This window comes from Myotis yumanensis, unplaced genomic scaffold (genome assembly GCF_028538775.1).
Source record: "Myotis yumanensis isolate MYYU_CA2020_CCGP unplaced genomic scaffold, mMyoYum1.0.hap1 SCAF_17, whole genome shotgun sequence".
Lineage (NCBI taxonomy): Eukaryota > Metazoa > Chordata > Mammalia > Chiroptera > Vespertilionidae > Myotis > Myotis yumanensis.
This window is the reverse complement of record NW_027223768.1, coordinates 7932442-7946594: the sequence shown is the minus strand read 5'-3', so window position 1 is coordinate 7946594 and position 14153 is coordinate 7932442. Positions and strand designations below refer to the sequence as shown.

The 14153-nt window shown below is 42.2% G+C and overlaps 1 protein-coding gene across 2 annotated transcripts in view; it reads left to right on the top strand.

Annotated features, from left to right (window-relative positions):
• The first annotated feature begins 1225 nt into the window (after positions 1–1225).
• The window catches only part of PTPN22 (protein tyrosine phosphatase non-receptor type 22), a 45822-nt gene continuing 32894 nt past the window's right edge, over positions 1226–14153 (top strand). For both annotated transcript variants that reach the window (XM_070397702.1, XM_070397701.1), the window contains exons 1-5: positions 1226–1397; positions 11971–12079; positions 12352–12428; positions 12543–12638; positions 13319–13357. In XM_070397702.1, the coding sequence (XP_070253803.1) occupies positions 1311–1397; positions 11971–12079; positions 12352–12428; positions 12543–12638; positions 13319–13357 (408 nt within the window). In that variant the 5' untranslated portion in view covers positions 1226–1310. The remainder of the gene's footprint in view (positions 1398–11970; positions 12080–12351; positions 12429–12542; positions 12639–13318; positions 13358–14153) is intronic.

Here is a 14153-nt window from a genome sequence, read left to right as displayed (position 1 = left end):
TCCTACTGGGGATCAGGCCAGCAACCCGGGCATATGCCCTTGACCAGAATCAAACCCAGGACCCTTCAGTCTGCAGGCCAGCGTTCTTTCCACTGAGCCAAACCAGCTAGGGCCAGACTAATTTTGTTAACACATTTATGGAACTTCTGTCCTCAAACAGATGACATGCTGCTTTGGGGTTATTCTCTCGCTCAGTGAGACTCTCTTGGGTAGGTTTGTACCCATGGAGGAGACAATCTGAGATGTGGGAAGTTTTTCTTAGAGCAGCCTGCCTGTCAGATGGGGTCAAGTGCCACACATAGAGTGTGACTTCCTAAAACAATGACTTTTTTTTTTTTTTTTTTTTGCAGAACATAAATGTCTTTACTAGAAATAGTTCTCAGGCTTTTTGTCCTGGAAGTCAAGCTGTTGCTAGCAAGGTAGTTGACTCGCTCTTTTCCTATTCCTTCCTAGTTCCCTTCATTACATACGGGGGATATTGTGACCAACTTCCTGTGCTCCTGGGTCCTATATAGACCAGGGCTCTTGGTCTTTATATCCAGAGTTCAACTGAGGCTCAAAAAGTACTGGAGGCTCACGGAAGTCCTGAAATCCACAACACTTCCCTTAACGGAGGCCAGCACTTGCCCAGCCCTGGGTGAGGCACCGGCTTTGTCAGGAGCAGCTGACCGCGAGAGTCTGAGGTCCATATGGCAGACTTGAGAGTTCTGAATGGAAATGCCTTCTCGGTTAAACAGGAGTTTGCCATGGATCACACTGATGGGAAACTTTTAAAAAAACTTCTCAACTCCAAACAGTGTCTGCCTCCCTTTCTGGGTCTAACAGAACTTTGCAGAGTTCATTCAGGACATGAAGAAACAGGTGTCAACAGGGCCTTTGTGCTCACTGGGGAGAAGGGGAGAGGCAAAATCTCTGGGTGAAAAGTGTAAGTTCTGCCTCTTCAGTAGGAACAAAGAGAAGGTGAATTTCACTTAAGGGCGATGGGGTGCAACACGGGGCTGGGCTGAGCAGACCACACGTTAGGTTCTGGCTAGTGTCTTGTTTGTTAAAAACTTGAGTTGCAACCAGGTTCCTTCCTTGAGGAGGAAGGCGCTAGGGCCCTGGAGTGAGGTGATGGCTTTGTTGTGTGACCACAGAGGCGGGTTACGTACTAATTTCCTCTCAGGCTTGTGATGAAGTCAGTAAACCACAGCCTTCAGCATGCTCTGCTGGGTCTGTACCAGTGGCTTCCCGCCGGTGTCTCGGCCATGACTCGCGTTGGACATGCCCTCCCTTAACCCAGTTGTTCATGATCTCTCTCGCCCTGCAGCATGGACGAAAGGGAAATTCTGCAGCGGTTCCTGGATGAGGCCCAGAGCAAGAAAATCAACAACGAGGAGTTTGCCAATGAGTTTCTGGTGAGTCCGACGTGTGACACCCTCAGGGGAGTTACATAGACTACATAACTGACTCGGGTGGTCCAACTCTCCCAGACCAACTTGCTCTTGGGATAGGTGACTATCGGACCTCGCAGGAGAGGAGCGGAGGAAGGCAACCTAAGAGTTTGACTTCTCTGTGTGTTGTGTGTATTTTAATTATTCCTTCCAAAATACGGCTTTTAGTGTTTTCTTTGCTAGTTCTTGGAGTCTGACTAGGAATCTACAGCAGACATACATCATTCCAGGTGTATAAATACTAATATTAATGGAACATCTGGCATCCCCAGGTGGCTCTGTTGTAATGTGTGTTTCCAATGGATAACTTTCATTAAGAGGCGAGAGACCAAGATGAACTTTTCATGGGACACTTTTTTAGCCTCCCCGTGAGATTTCACTGGATGACAGAGACTCTTCTAGAGCACCCACACTACTGCTGCCACATTTTCTAATTTTTCTTCTAAGACAAAAAAAGATTGGAACATGTTGTTTGCAATAACAGTGTTTCCTTAACCTTTTGCTCGGAGGGTGGGATGGCCAGGAGGGAGAGCAGAGACAAGTGAGGGCTGTGGAAGAAGAATGAGCGTGAGGTAGCCTAGGCCCAGCGGGACTAGATTCCCCCAGGAGCCCCGCATCTCTGAGGAGCTGTGGTTATTGATGCCATGGTGCCGGCAGGCCTCACTCGTCCGTAACCCAGCACAGCAGAGACATGGATGTCTGATGGTGCTCAGCATGTATTTTGGGGGACTCCCAGCTGGTGTTTCAGAGCTATCACAACTCCAAACCTTAGCTCTTCGGCTGTGGAGAAGTGGGAAAAATAAGGGAATTGAAGTACAAAACCTGAAATGAAATTGTGATTCTGTCTCCAGCCAGATGAGCAACGATTTGACATGTTCCCTCAAGTCTCTGTTTTCCAACTTCTCAGGTGGGGAGAAGAATTCATGTCCTACCTATCCTCACAGGGTTGTTGTGATGATTAAATATCAATAATAATCAAATGTGGCCATTCATTCAGTAATATTTATTGAGCACCTACTATGTCCCAAGTTCAGTTCTAGACACTGAGGATACAATAGTGAACAAAGTAAAAATCTCTGCCCTCATGGAGCAAACATTCTGGTACCAGATAGTAGATGGAAAAGTACTCTGTAAAGTCTCTAGTGATCAGATATTATGATTGAATTATAACATATTATAATAGAAATCCCTCTGTCAGCTCTACTTGGATAATATTGCATTGTCGTGAAATAAGTGCTCTAATTGCCACCTGCCAGGCCGTCTGAGTCCCTCTGAGTAGGGAGGGAGGTTAGGGGGAGTTGGGGCCTATGTGTCTGCTTAGGCAGGTACCTGCCCTGGACTGTGATTCCCGAGTCAAATTCACCCAATGCTCAGAGGTAAAAAGTGAGCCGAGGGGGGCCAGCCTGTTTTACTTTGGTTGTGTTTTTGAAAAATAATATAGACTATATCCCTAATATTTCACCTTTTCTTAGCTCAGTCATTGTAACCTCTCACCAAATCAGACAGTCACTTCACCTCCTATTTTCTCTGCCTCCAGCCTTGCCCCACCTTTAATCAATTTTCCGTTCAACACCAAGTGATCTTTTAATAATACAAATCTGGTCATTTTTTCCCTGCTTAGAAACCTTTTATAGATGGATGTGTGTTTTTTTCAGCTGTTTAAAACTGTGAACTATAATGCCCATTTAGAAAAGTACATAAAATGTGTGTAAGTATAATTATAAAGCAACCACCACCCAGGTCAAGGACTAGAACATTGTCAGCCTCAGGAGACTTCTATGTATCCCTTCCCCATAGGGTTCCTCATCCCCACCCCCACGCCCACCCCTGACCTGCCCTGCCCTAGGAATAACCACTACCCTGACTTTTACATTAATCACTTCCTTGCTTTTCTAGCTCCTGATTTAAGGACCTTGTTTTTGGGTGATTAAGTGGAACCTCACTATTCACTGACTCACGTCCTCCAGTGGAAAAACAAAGTCTTGCTTTCAGCCCCACCTAAAAGTTCAGCTGAGATACCAGAGAGATGAGCTTTGAGGGGTTGGGGGTTAGGGAGTAGTGAATGGGGCCAGATTGCTTGCTTGAAACAAGGTAAATATGGCCATTAAATTGCGGGGCATTTCACCTGGTCATGTCCCACATCCCACCTTAATCCCTTAATGTATTCTTCCAGGATTTGGCGTTTCTGGGGATTAAGGACTGATTCTGTGACACAAGGCCCACAGGGTCCATGGCTTAGACTTTGTCCCCGCAACCCCTTGGCTGGCTATCTCTGTGCACAGCACGTAGCCCTGCTGTGGCCGGAAAAGCCAGTACCATGCTGCTCAGGTCTGGTTCCCGGGGCCAAAACTAAATCCAGTAGCTTTTCTGTAGTTGAAACTGCCACTGACCACCTTGTAAGGTCCTCAGGCAGCCATTCAAACAGTTACTGAGTGCTCACTGTGTGCAAAGCATTGCGCTGGAAGCTGGCGTGGCAGTGCGGTGCTCCTGCTTTGGTGACAATGTTTCCTAAGACACTGGAAGAAGTCTTAGCGAGGCAGACATTAAACAACGGATTCCGCCATAAAATACTTAATTATAATTTGTTAGTCCTAGTGGGGTGTCAAGGAAGCATCACATTCATTATCTTACTTACTATACATTAAAAAAAAAACCCAATCCTATGATTTGATTATAATCTCCGAGTTACAGACATGGAGAATGAGGCTGAAGAGGTTAAGTAATTGGTCTAAGCTCACTCAGCATTCAGCTGTAGACATGAAATTTAACCTGGAGCTGTCATTCAGAGCCTGTGAAATTAGTATCTTGCTTCAACCGATAGATAACATTGAGTCCCTCACAGGGCCTACCTGACTTGAGGGTAAGTTAGTATAGTTTCTATACCAGTGTAACATCGTTTCTATATAGCAGAAACTGCAGTGTGCCGCCACACTATTGAAAATTTCTTTTTTAAAAAAGCCCCATTGTTGCTATTCTTATAAAATAATATTATTGTAAGTTAAAAGAAAATAAATTCATCATAGTATCAACATCCCAACAAATACAGTTTTGGGGTTTTTGTTTGTGTAGAAATTCTAGTTCTTATCCTTTGATATTATTATAATTATAAGTATAAATGCAATTTTTTTTATTCTTATTTTCGCTTAACATTACACCAATATTACCATGTTGATTAAAATCTGCATTCATGACCTCTCACACAGCAGGGTATAATGAAAAAATAATCCTAATAATAGCTAATACTTCTGTACCTGTGATGGAAACTTTCTAAGTACTTACAAAGCAACTCATTCAATCCATTGAGGAAGGCACTGTTATTATTTCCACTTTATAGACAAGGAAACGGAGACACAGTGAGGTTAATTGACTCACTTAGGGTCATACAGCTAGCATGTGGTTGAACTGAGTTTTGAGTTCAGGTCATCTTGCTTTACCATCTGTACTTGTATCAACTTTGGAGTCGGATAAATTTGGTTTGAATTTAGGTTCTGCCTGTTGTCAGCTGTGTGACCTTGAACAAAGTAATAAAAAGTGAGAACAAATAATACTCACTTTGCAGAGCTGCTGAGAAGGTACTAGAATAAATACACAAAATGCCTGACACCTAGCAGGTACCCAAATAATTAAATTACATCTCTACTGTTGGACATCTAGGCTGTTTCTAATTTTTCATGATTATTGATAATACTGCAGTAGCTATGTTTGTCCATGTGGGTTTTCCTTTCTTTTGGATTTGAGGCGAGAGCCCCCGAAGTGTTGTTACCAGGTCAAAGAATATTAGCATCTCACTGGTTAAGTATTGCCAATGTATTTCCAAAAGAGATTTTTTAATTTGCAGTATCTGAATTTATCATCTTCTCTGCCACCTTGCTAGTCTTAATTTAATAACTATAAAAAACAATATACATTTTTTACTACTTACCATATGTGAGGCAATCTAAGTGGTTTACCATAGATAGTCTCAATCACTACCCATCCAAGAGGGAAGTATCAGCTTCATTTTACCCATGCAACGGCAAAGCCAGGATTTGAAATCTTGGTCTAAAATTCTGAAACTTGAAAGTTTTCTAAGTATGAGCCTGTGGTCTTAGCTCCCTACCTTCATCCACACTCCGTTGATTCAAGTTTATCCACTGGTCTTAACTTAAAAATTGCGGCATCTAACATAGACACAGAAACGTGCTTCAAACACACATACACAACTTAACAGCTAGTAATAAAACAGGCACCCACACAAGCGCCACTAAGATCAGGAATTAGAACATTGTCCACACCCCAGAAGTCCCAGGGGTGTCTTTCCAGACCCTCACTGCCCCCAGCTCCCACCAGACTGGAGGTGAACACCATGCCGACATTGTCTTTGTTCTGTGTTGTCACATGGCTTCAAGACCTATTTTTATATCACGAAACAATTAGACGTTCATCTTACCGGGTTTTGAACTTTATGTAAATGAAGTCATGTTGTTTCTTTTTATGCCTTTCTTCTCTCTCCTACATTATATTTATGAAATCCATCTTTGCATATAGCCGGGCCACTCAGGGCCAGGTCAGTCTCGCCCTCCTTTCCTGCAGCCGCCCTGTTTGCTGGGGTTAGAGGCCCACGCTCCTCATTCCCTTTGCTCACACTCATGCGTTCTCAGTCCTGTGGGAGCCGAGGGAGAGATGATGCTGACCTGCAGTCGAAAGGCACTGAGGACCTACCTTGAGGAGCTCTGGACACAGCCCAGCTCTGGTTCCCTTCTCCCAGCTAGCGCAGGAGGACCGCGTTTCATTTCGCCCACTCCAAAATACAACTTACGTGATGGCTTCTGCACAACAGTGCCGTCTTTGAAGCAAAGAGATTGTGGCCTTGTACTTTTTTTCTTTCTTGTTCTCCTTTGAGAGTGAACTTAATTCATTTATCAGCAATTAATTGACTAGTCAGTGAGAAGAACATATCAAGGATTCAGGCCTGATTTCTAGAATTTTATGGCAAGGACCTCAATTCTGTTTTTCTGTCTTGAAAGGAAAGGGGTAGTAGAGCCCACAAACCAAATGAGCATACTCTTAGCTTATCAGGCCCAGGAGGGATACTGGCTTCTTTTATTTTTTCTTTTCAATTTTAGTGTTTGGGGTTTTTTTCCTCAATTACAGTAAACATTCAATATTATATTAGTGTCTGGTATATAGCATAGTGATTAGACATTTATATAACTTAGGAAGTGATCACCCCAATAAGTCTAGTACCGCCTGGCACCATACAAAACTATTACAATATTATTGACTATATTCCCTATTCTCTATGGGCCTCTTTTATTTATTCTCTCAGCATCTCTTCCCTTCATTTCGCTCGTTGGTGCTGCCCCTAGACAGCTCACATCCCCTACTTTGTAATTTGCAGAGAAATTTACCTCCCCCCTCTGACCTATCTTCTCCCCTGACCCCAAGCTGCTTCCATGGCCCTGCTTTCTCTTTTACCCCCTCTTGCTCCCCACTCTCAGAGTTTCTCCTTTTCTAGTGAGGTGTATCAGTTCTTCTGTCCCAGTTCTTCTCAGTTGTGTTCACTCTTGGGGCGTTAGAGCCTGGGGGTCTGGTGGGGAGAAAAAGAGAATTAAAAAAAAGGAGGATTTCACAGTGGACTGAGCTCAAGGTAAGATATCTAGGTGTAAAAATCTTTCCCACTTTCCAAATTCTATAGGACTTTCCTCTGTGGTGTTCCCCGAGTGTCTCACTTTGTCATCCAGCCTGATGACTCCAGGAGGATGAATGGAGTAGAGAGAAAAAGCCATCCTGTCCCACTGTTGAAGGTGGCAGTCAAGGCAGCGAAATAAGCATTGGTCACACACACACACACACACACACACACCCTTTATCTGTAACGCTAGAGGACTGATGCATGAAAATTCGTGCAAGAGTAGGCCTTCCTTCCCCTGGCTGCCGACACTGGCTTCCCTCAGGCCACCCACAGGCACCCGGGACCAGGGCTGGCTTCCCTCTGGCCCTGGCTTCATCAGGAAGGACGTCTGGAATGACGTCCAGTCTAATTAACATATTACCCTTTTATTATTATAGATTTTACCAAATTAACTGAGGCATATCTTCTAAAAAGGGCTTTGCTTATGGCATTCTTCCTGGAAAGCACTCCACACGCAAGCAAAGCAAAACAAACAGATAAGACAATGTAACAAGGAGATGCACTAGGCTCAGTTCTGGAGGTTTCTAGAAGGAACAGTTCTGAGACTTGATATCTTTTCAGCAGCACTGGAGGCAATGGTAACCTGAAAATGATCATTCTGAAGGCGCACTCGAGCAAAGAGAGCTGAGCATATAACGCTAGTGCAGATGTTTCAGAGTCACTCATGTCTGTGGCCATGTCCTTAGTTAAATTCCTAAACTTGCATGCATCTTGGTGTAAAAATATGCAGGGTAGTTATTAGTTCAGTATCTTTTCTCCTAATCCAATTCTGAAAAACCACAAGAATTCTGTGAGGGCTAAAAAAATTAATACTTGGCCGGGCTGGCATGGCTCAGTGGTTGAGCGTCCACCTATGAACCAGAAGGTCATAGTTCAATTCCCTATCAGAGCATTAAAGAAAAAAAATCAATACTTGTCCTCCCACCTTCTAAGTTCTTCTGGCTGGTTTAACCTTTAAATTAACAGAGACACATTAACAGGAGAAAATCAAAGTTTAATACATGTGCATGGGGAATTCACATAGGCATGAAAATTCCAAAGACAGTGAGGCAACACTGGGTATATAAGACATTTTTGGACAAAGGTTAAAGGGAGAGGTTGGGGGACAAGGTATTAGATTGCAGAAGTGAGAATGTGCGATTTACAGGTAGTCAGAGAATAACACACATGGCAGGAAAATCCTTGCTAGGCAACTTAGAAACAATAGGACACAGAGGGTATCTAGCCAACAGGCCCCTGTCTGAAGCCCTCCATCTACCAGACTCAATTCAAATTAAGCTAAGGGGGACATCCTCAGATCGCCCTTCCTGAAGCAGGTTGCTCTGAACCTTTTGGGCAGGAGAGGGGAGAGGGTCAAAGATTGTTTCTGAGTCTTGTTTATTAAGAAACAGCTTAAAAATCATTATCCCTGCCCTAACCGGTTTGGCTCAGTGGATAGAGCGTCAGCCTGTGGACTGAAGGGTCCCGGGTTCGATTCCAGTCAAAGGCATGTACCTTGGTTGCGGGCACATCCCCAGTAGGGAGTGTGCAGGAGGCAGCTGATCGATGTTTCTCCCTCATCGATGTTTCTAACTCTCTCCCTTCCTCTCTGTAAAAAATCAATAAAATATATATATTTTAAAAAATCATTATCCCTAAAAGGCAGCTTTAGGGTGACAAAACTTTGGCTCCCTTCAGGGTCTAAGTGGGGAGAATCTTAAGTACCTGGCTAAGGAGTATAGGCTTTTTCCTAGTAACAAGGGAGATTTACTGAAGTTGTTTTGAGCATGAGAGAGATAAAGAAAGCAATGCTTTAGTAGTATTATTTTGGCATAATCATGCCTAATGGATTTCCATGGGGAAAGACAGAAAAGTGGGAGGATGAGTTAAGAAACAACTGTTAACAGTTCAACCTTGAAAGGAATGGGCCTGAATTAAGGTATATACAGTGGGCATAGGAAGGAAGGTTGATGCAATATATTGCATAAAAAGAATCAGTTGAGCCTGCTGACTGAATTAGAAGTGAGAATTTTGGGAAGGGGAACCAAAGTGACTCTCAGCTTCTAGAGTATGGCTACTTGGGATAAAGACAGGGCCGTTGGCTCTGACCGCTTTGGCTCAGTGGATAGAGCGTCAGCCTGCGGACTGAAGGGTCCCAGGTTCGATTCCGATCAAGGACATATACCTTGGTTGCGGGCACATCCCCAGTGGGAAGTGTGCAGGAGGAAGCTGATGGATGTTTCTCTCTCGTCGATGTTTCTAGCTCTCTATTCCTCTCCCTTCCTCTCTGTAAAAAAATTAAAAAAAAAAAGACAGTGCCGTTGGCATTAACAGTGGGAACAACGATGATAACTTACCCAAGTGGAAATATCTAGGACATGGGTGGGATTGAAATTTAGCAATCTAATCTCAATATATAAATTTGAGACATTCAATAGGGGTTGGGAGTATAATTCAATTTTGACCAGTTACATACAAATTTTAAAAACGTTGGTATGCCTTCTATAAGAGTATATGATATTTCTGAGTATATGTATATAGTGAGAGAAGAGCAGAAAGTTGAGGACTTAACTTGGGAATTTTGGATAATTCACAATTAAAATATGGAAATGGACAGAGAGCCAGTAAGAGTGAGAAATAGGAAGGGGAAGTCATTTAAGAAAGAGGAGAACCAAAATAATGTCGACTAATAAGGTCCGCAGGAGGAGGAAATTTCAAGAGGGAAGTTAAGAGAATGGAAACTGAGCAAACCCTGAGGGATCTGACCATAGGAAGTAATTCATGATCTTCATGTGGCCAACTATTAGTGGGCAAATAATAACTATTTTCTGTAATTCAACCAATATTTATTAGGTATCACAGATGTTTTCCCCTTATCTTTCTCAGTTGAGCAAGGGTTCCCAAAAGTCAGGTCTATTAAAGGCGGTTTTGTCACTGGACCAGTTCTGTGTTGGGGGCTGTCCCTGCCCCCGCAGAGTCTGGGACCTCTAGGCTCTTGACTCACATAGGAAATAATTCAGAACGAGTCCAAGCGAGAGTAAAAACAAGTTTTATTCAGGGCAAGAAAAAGAGACTAGGCCTTAGGCTCCTGGAGACAGGATCAGAGGTTGAGCTGCCTGCTGCCCTTCTGGTTGCAAGTCTCACAGGACGCCACTGTGAAGGCAGCTAAAGCACACTTCCAAGTGGACGTGGGCGACTTGTAAGTTGCGTGCCGGATTAGTCAGTTCTTGGGATTTTCTGTATTTCCAAGGGTGGGTTGTTTCTAAACTTTGTGGTGCCAAACTCTGACTCAGTCTTCTGATTGGGGGGTGAGGGCGTGTGTGTGTCTTATTCCTAATATGGTTCATTCCAGAAGTGTCATGACATTGGTCCCCGTCAGCTCCCTTTTCACTTGTGTCCGTTTTCATGATCAGATGGTACTGTGACCTCTGGGTTGTTCTCTGGTCTATTTTTCTTCCATCTTGGATTGATCAGGTTTTAGCCAGTCCTTGTTGGTGTTGACTTCTGTGGCCAGGAGTTTCCTGCAATAAACTATTTCCCTTTGATCATGTGTTGGGGTGGGGACTCTGGTGAGAGGACTTCCTCATTCCACTTGTTTGGAGTTTTTCCTAACTTCTTTCTATCCTGCCTGCTTCTTTGAATGACGGGGTGTTAAACAAAATTTGGTGCGAGGTTGTTTTATAAGAAGGTTCTAAGGAAGAACCATCATTTCCTCTGACTTGAAATCTGGGTCTACAGTATAATATTGGCAAATGGGAATAATTTTAGGGAGTTACTTCACTATCTTACAGACTCTTGTTCAATCATATTATGCTAACCCCAGACTGACCTAGATCATCATCTACTAACAGAATATGGTACTATTTAAAAGTCATCGTTTGGTTGATGGGGTGGGCTTGAAGTTTGGATCCTATATAAAAAAATAAAAAGACTGCTTTTGGGACTGAATCTTTGAAATTTAGCTAGGTCTAGAGAGATTTTATTCAGCTTAAGCTCCATTTCTACTTAAAATAGCCCTGTAGTAGCTGTAAAGAAAGTAAATTAAACTTATCACAACTGACCTTTTGGGTGGTTCCCAAAGTTTGTTTTCAGAAGATGTTCACTAGTTAAATATTCACCAGTTTCACCTCTAAGTTTTAGCTATTTGTGGCTCAACTGAAGTAACTGTGATCATTTCACTTCTCCAAATGTTACTCAGCTCTCCATCTGTATGCCCTGGGGCTCTGTCACGAATGGATTCAGTCCTAGCAGATGCTAAAAGGGCCGAAATGGAATGTTTGGGTAGTGGAGAAGGAAAGTGTGGGGACTAGAAAAAATATTAATACTTCCACCTCCTAAGTTCTTATAGGCTGGGCTAATAACCAAATTAACAAAGACAGATTAACAGGAGAAAATCAAAGTTTAATACATGCGCATGAGGCATTCACACAGGCATGGTAATTCCAGGAAAATTCCAAAAACAGTGAGGCAGCATTGGGTATAAGGCATTTTTGGGCAAACGAGAAAGTGGGAGGGGGAACTGGGTATTAGATTTCAGAAGTGAGAATGGGCGATTTACAGGTATTTGGCAGGAACTAGGCAACTCAGAAACCGAGGGACACCGGGACACCGGGACCTACCTCCCTTGAAGCCCTCTATATATCATACAGGGGACATCCTAAGATTTCCTTCCTGAAGCAAGTTTCTCTGTCTGAATCTCTTGGGCGGGAAAGGGAGGAGGGTCAAAGTTTCTTTCTGAGTCTTGTTTCTTAAGAAACAGCTTCGAATTAATGTCCTAAAAGGCAGCATCAGGGTGGTGAAACTTTGGTTCCTTCAAAAGCTCTCTAGAGACAGCTCCTCACCTATTTTCTCTGGGAAGATTTCATTGTTGGAATTTTATTACAGAAGCTGAAAAGACTCGCCACCAAGTATAAGGCAGACAAAACCTATCCCTCAACTGTGGCTGAGAGGCCCAAGAATATCAAGAAAAACAGATATAAGGATATCTTGCCCTGTAAGTTTCATTTCTCCCTATGGACTTATACCTTCTCCCCAATTCAATGATCCCTATCTCTTTTCACCCATTGCTTGCTGTTCTTAGTCCTGGAACATGGCTTTGCCAAGGTAGTTTGTACTATTTTTGACTACAAAAGAATATGCATTCACTCACTTACTCACTCACTCACTCACTCTTCAAACCACCATTCACAGTGTTAGTCCCTGACTTACACAAAGCCCTCTGATTAAGTCCCCTTAATGATTCTATAGTTTTCTTTTGTATTATAGATGATCATAGCCGAGTAGAGCTGTCCTTAATAACCTCTGATGAAGATTCCAGTTACATCAATGCCAATTTCATTAAGGTACACTGCATATTCTCTAGGTTCCTAAAAAAAGGGAGGGGATAGGAAATACACTAGACAAGAGCGAAAGGTTACTAGTTGTAGTCACCGCATGTAATTTCTGTTCCCCTTCAGGGAGTTTATGGACCCCAGGCTTATATTGCTACGCAGGGACCTTTGTCTACAACTCTCCTGGATTTCTGGAGGATGATTTGGGAATACAGTGTCCTGGTAAGAGCAGAGTTATTTTTGTTATTATCTTTTCTCATTTTTAGGGACAGAGGGGGTGAGGGCATTGGAATATGTTATTGAGGTTTCTTATGTATTAAAATAGTGCTTTTTTTGGTCAGGCACTAGAATTTCAGTGTTCCGGTGGTACCTTTTAGTCAAAATCACAGTGTCACTCTTCAAGGAAATGAAAGTTCTCATCTTGACCAGCTCATTTGTTAATGAGAATTTACTGATTTGAATAGAGAAAAGGGAAGTGAGGACAGAAAGAAGGATGGGTAGGATCAACAGTTTGTAATTGATCAAGATTTCTTTTTTGGTTAACAAAACAAAACAAAACAAAACAACCCCCCCAACCCCCCAGAAGCCCAGCTGGTGTTGCTCAGTGGTTGAGTGCCAATCCATGAACCAAGAGGTCACCAGTTCGATTCCTGGTCAGGGCACATGCCCAGGTTGCCGGCTTGATTCCCAGTAGGGAGCTTGCAGAAGGCAGCCGATAGATGATTCTCTTATCAGTATTCCTACCTCTTAATCCTTCTCCCTCTTCTCTCTAAAAAAGCAATAAAAACATTTAAAAAATAACAGAAAAGAATAATTAACACTTCTTGGCCCTGGGACCCAAGTATTAACTGCTCTTTCTAACTATATCAATAGTTAAGTTTCTATCTATTTCATCCCCCCAGATCATTGTTATGGCATGCATGGAGTTTGAAATGGGGAAGGTGAGTTCTTTTCAGTATACCTAAAGGTAAAGGAAAGAAGAAAAAGAAGGGGGGAATTGGTAGCAAAACTTTCCTTAAGCTGCCAAATGAAATGACTCACAAGGCTTTGTTTTTTTGTTTGTTTGTTTGTTTTGTTTTTACTCCTGAGGACCCCTTTTGTCCATTTCCCCAGTAGACTGTATTTTAATAAAACTGAGGTATGCTTTTAAAAGTAACCATTCATCTTCCTATTTTATTAATCAGACATCTTTAACTGCCAGTCAGAGCTTCTAACCCCATGCTGTCCAACATGGCATCCACTGGCCACACATTGTTACTGAGCTCTTGAAATATGGCTAGTGTGACCGAGGAACACAATTATTTATACTTTAATGAATTTTGTTTTAAAAACTGATACTGAATTCAGTGATTAGAAAATTTTAAGTATGTTTGAAACAACTTAGGTATGTGAATCTCAACTATAAATTTTCTGAAATCTAAATGGGAATAAAATATTTCCAATGAAATTTCACATATTAACTGAGATGTGCTATGAATATTAAAAATGCACTGGATTTTGAAGACAGTTTAAAATGTCAAATATTTAATGACTGTTGTATATTGATGCCATGTTGAAAATTTTTTGATATATTGGCTAAGTAAGATATATTATTAAAATTAATTTCACTTTTTTCATTTTTGAATGTGGCAATTCAAAATTTTAGAAAATTTAAAATTACATATGTAGCTCACATTATATTTCTATTCAGCAGCATTCTAACCTATTGTTGCCATTCTGAATTGATACAATTCTAGC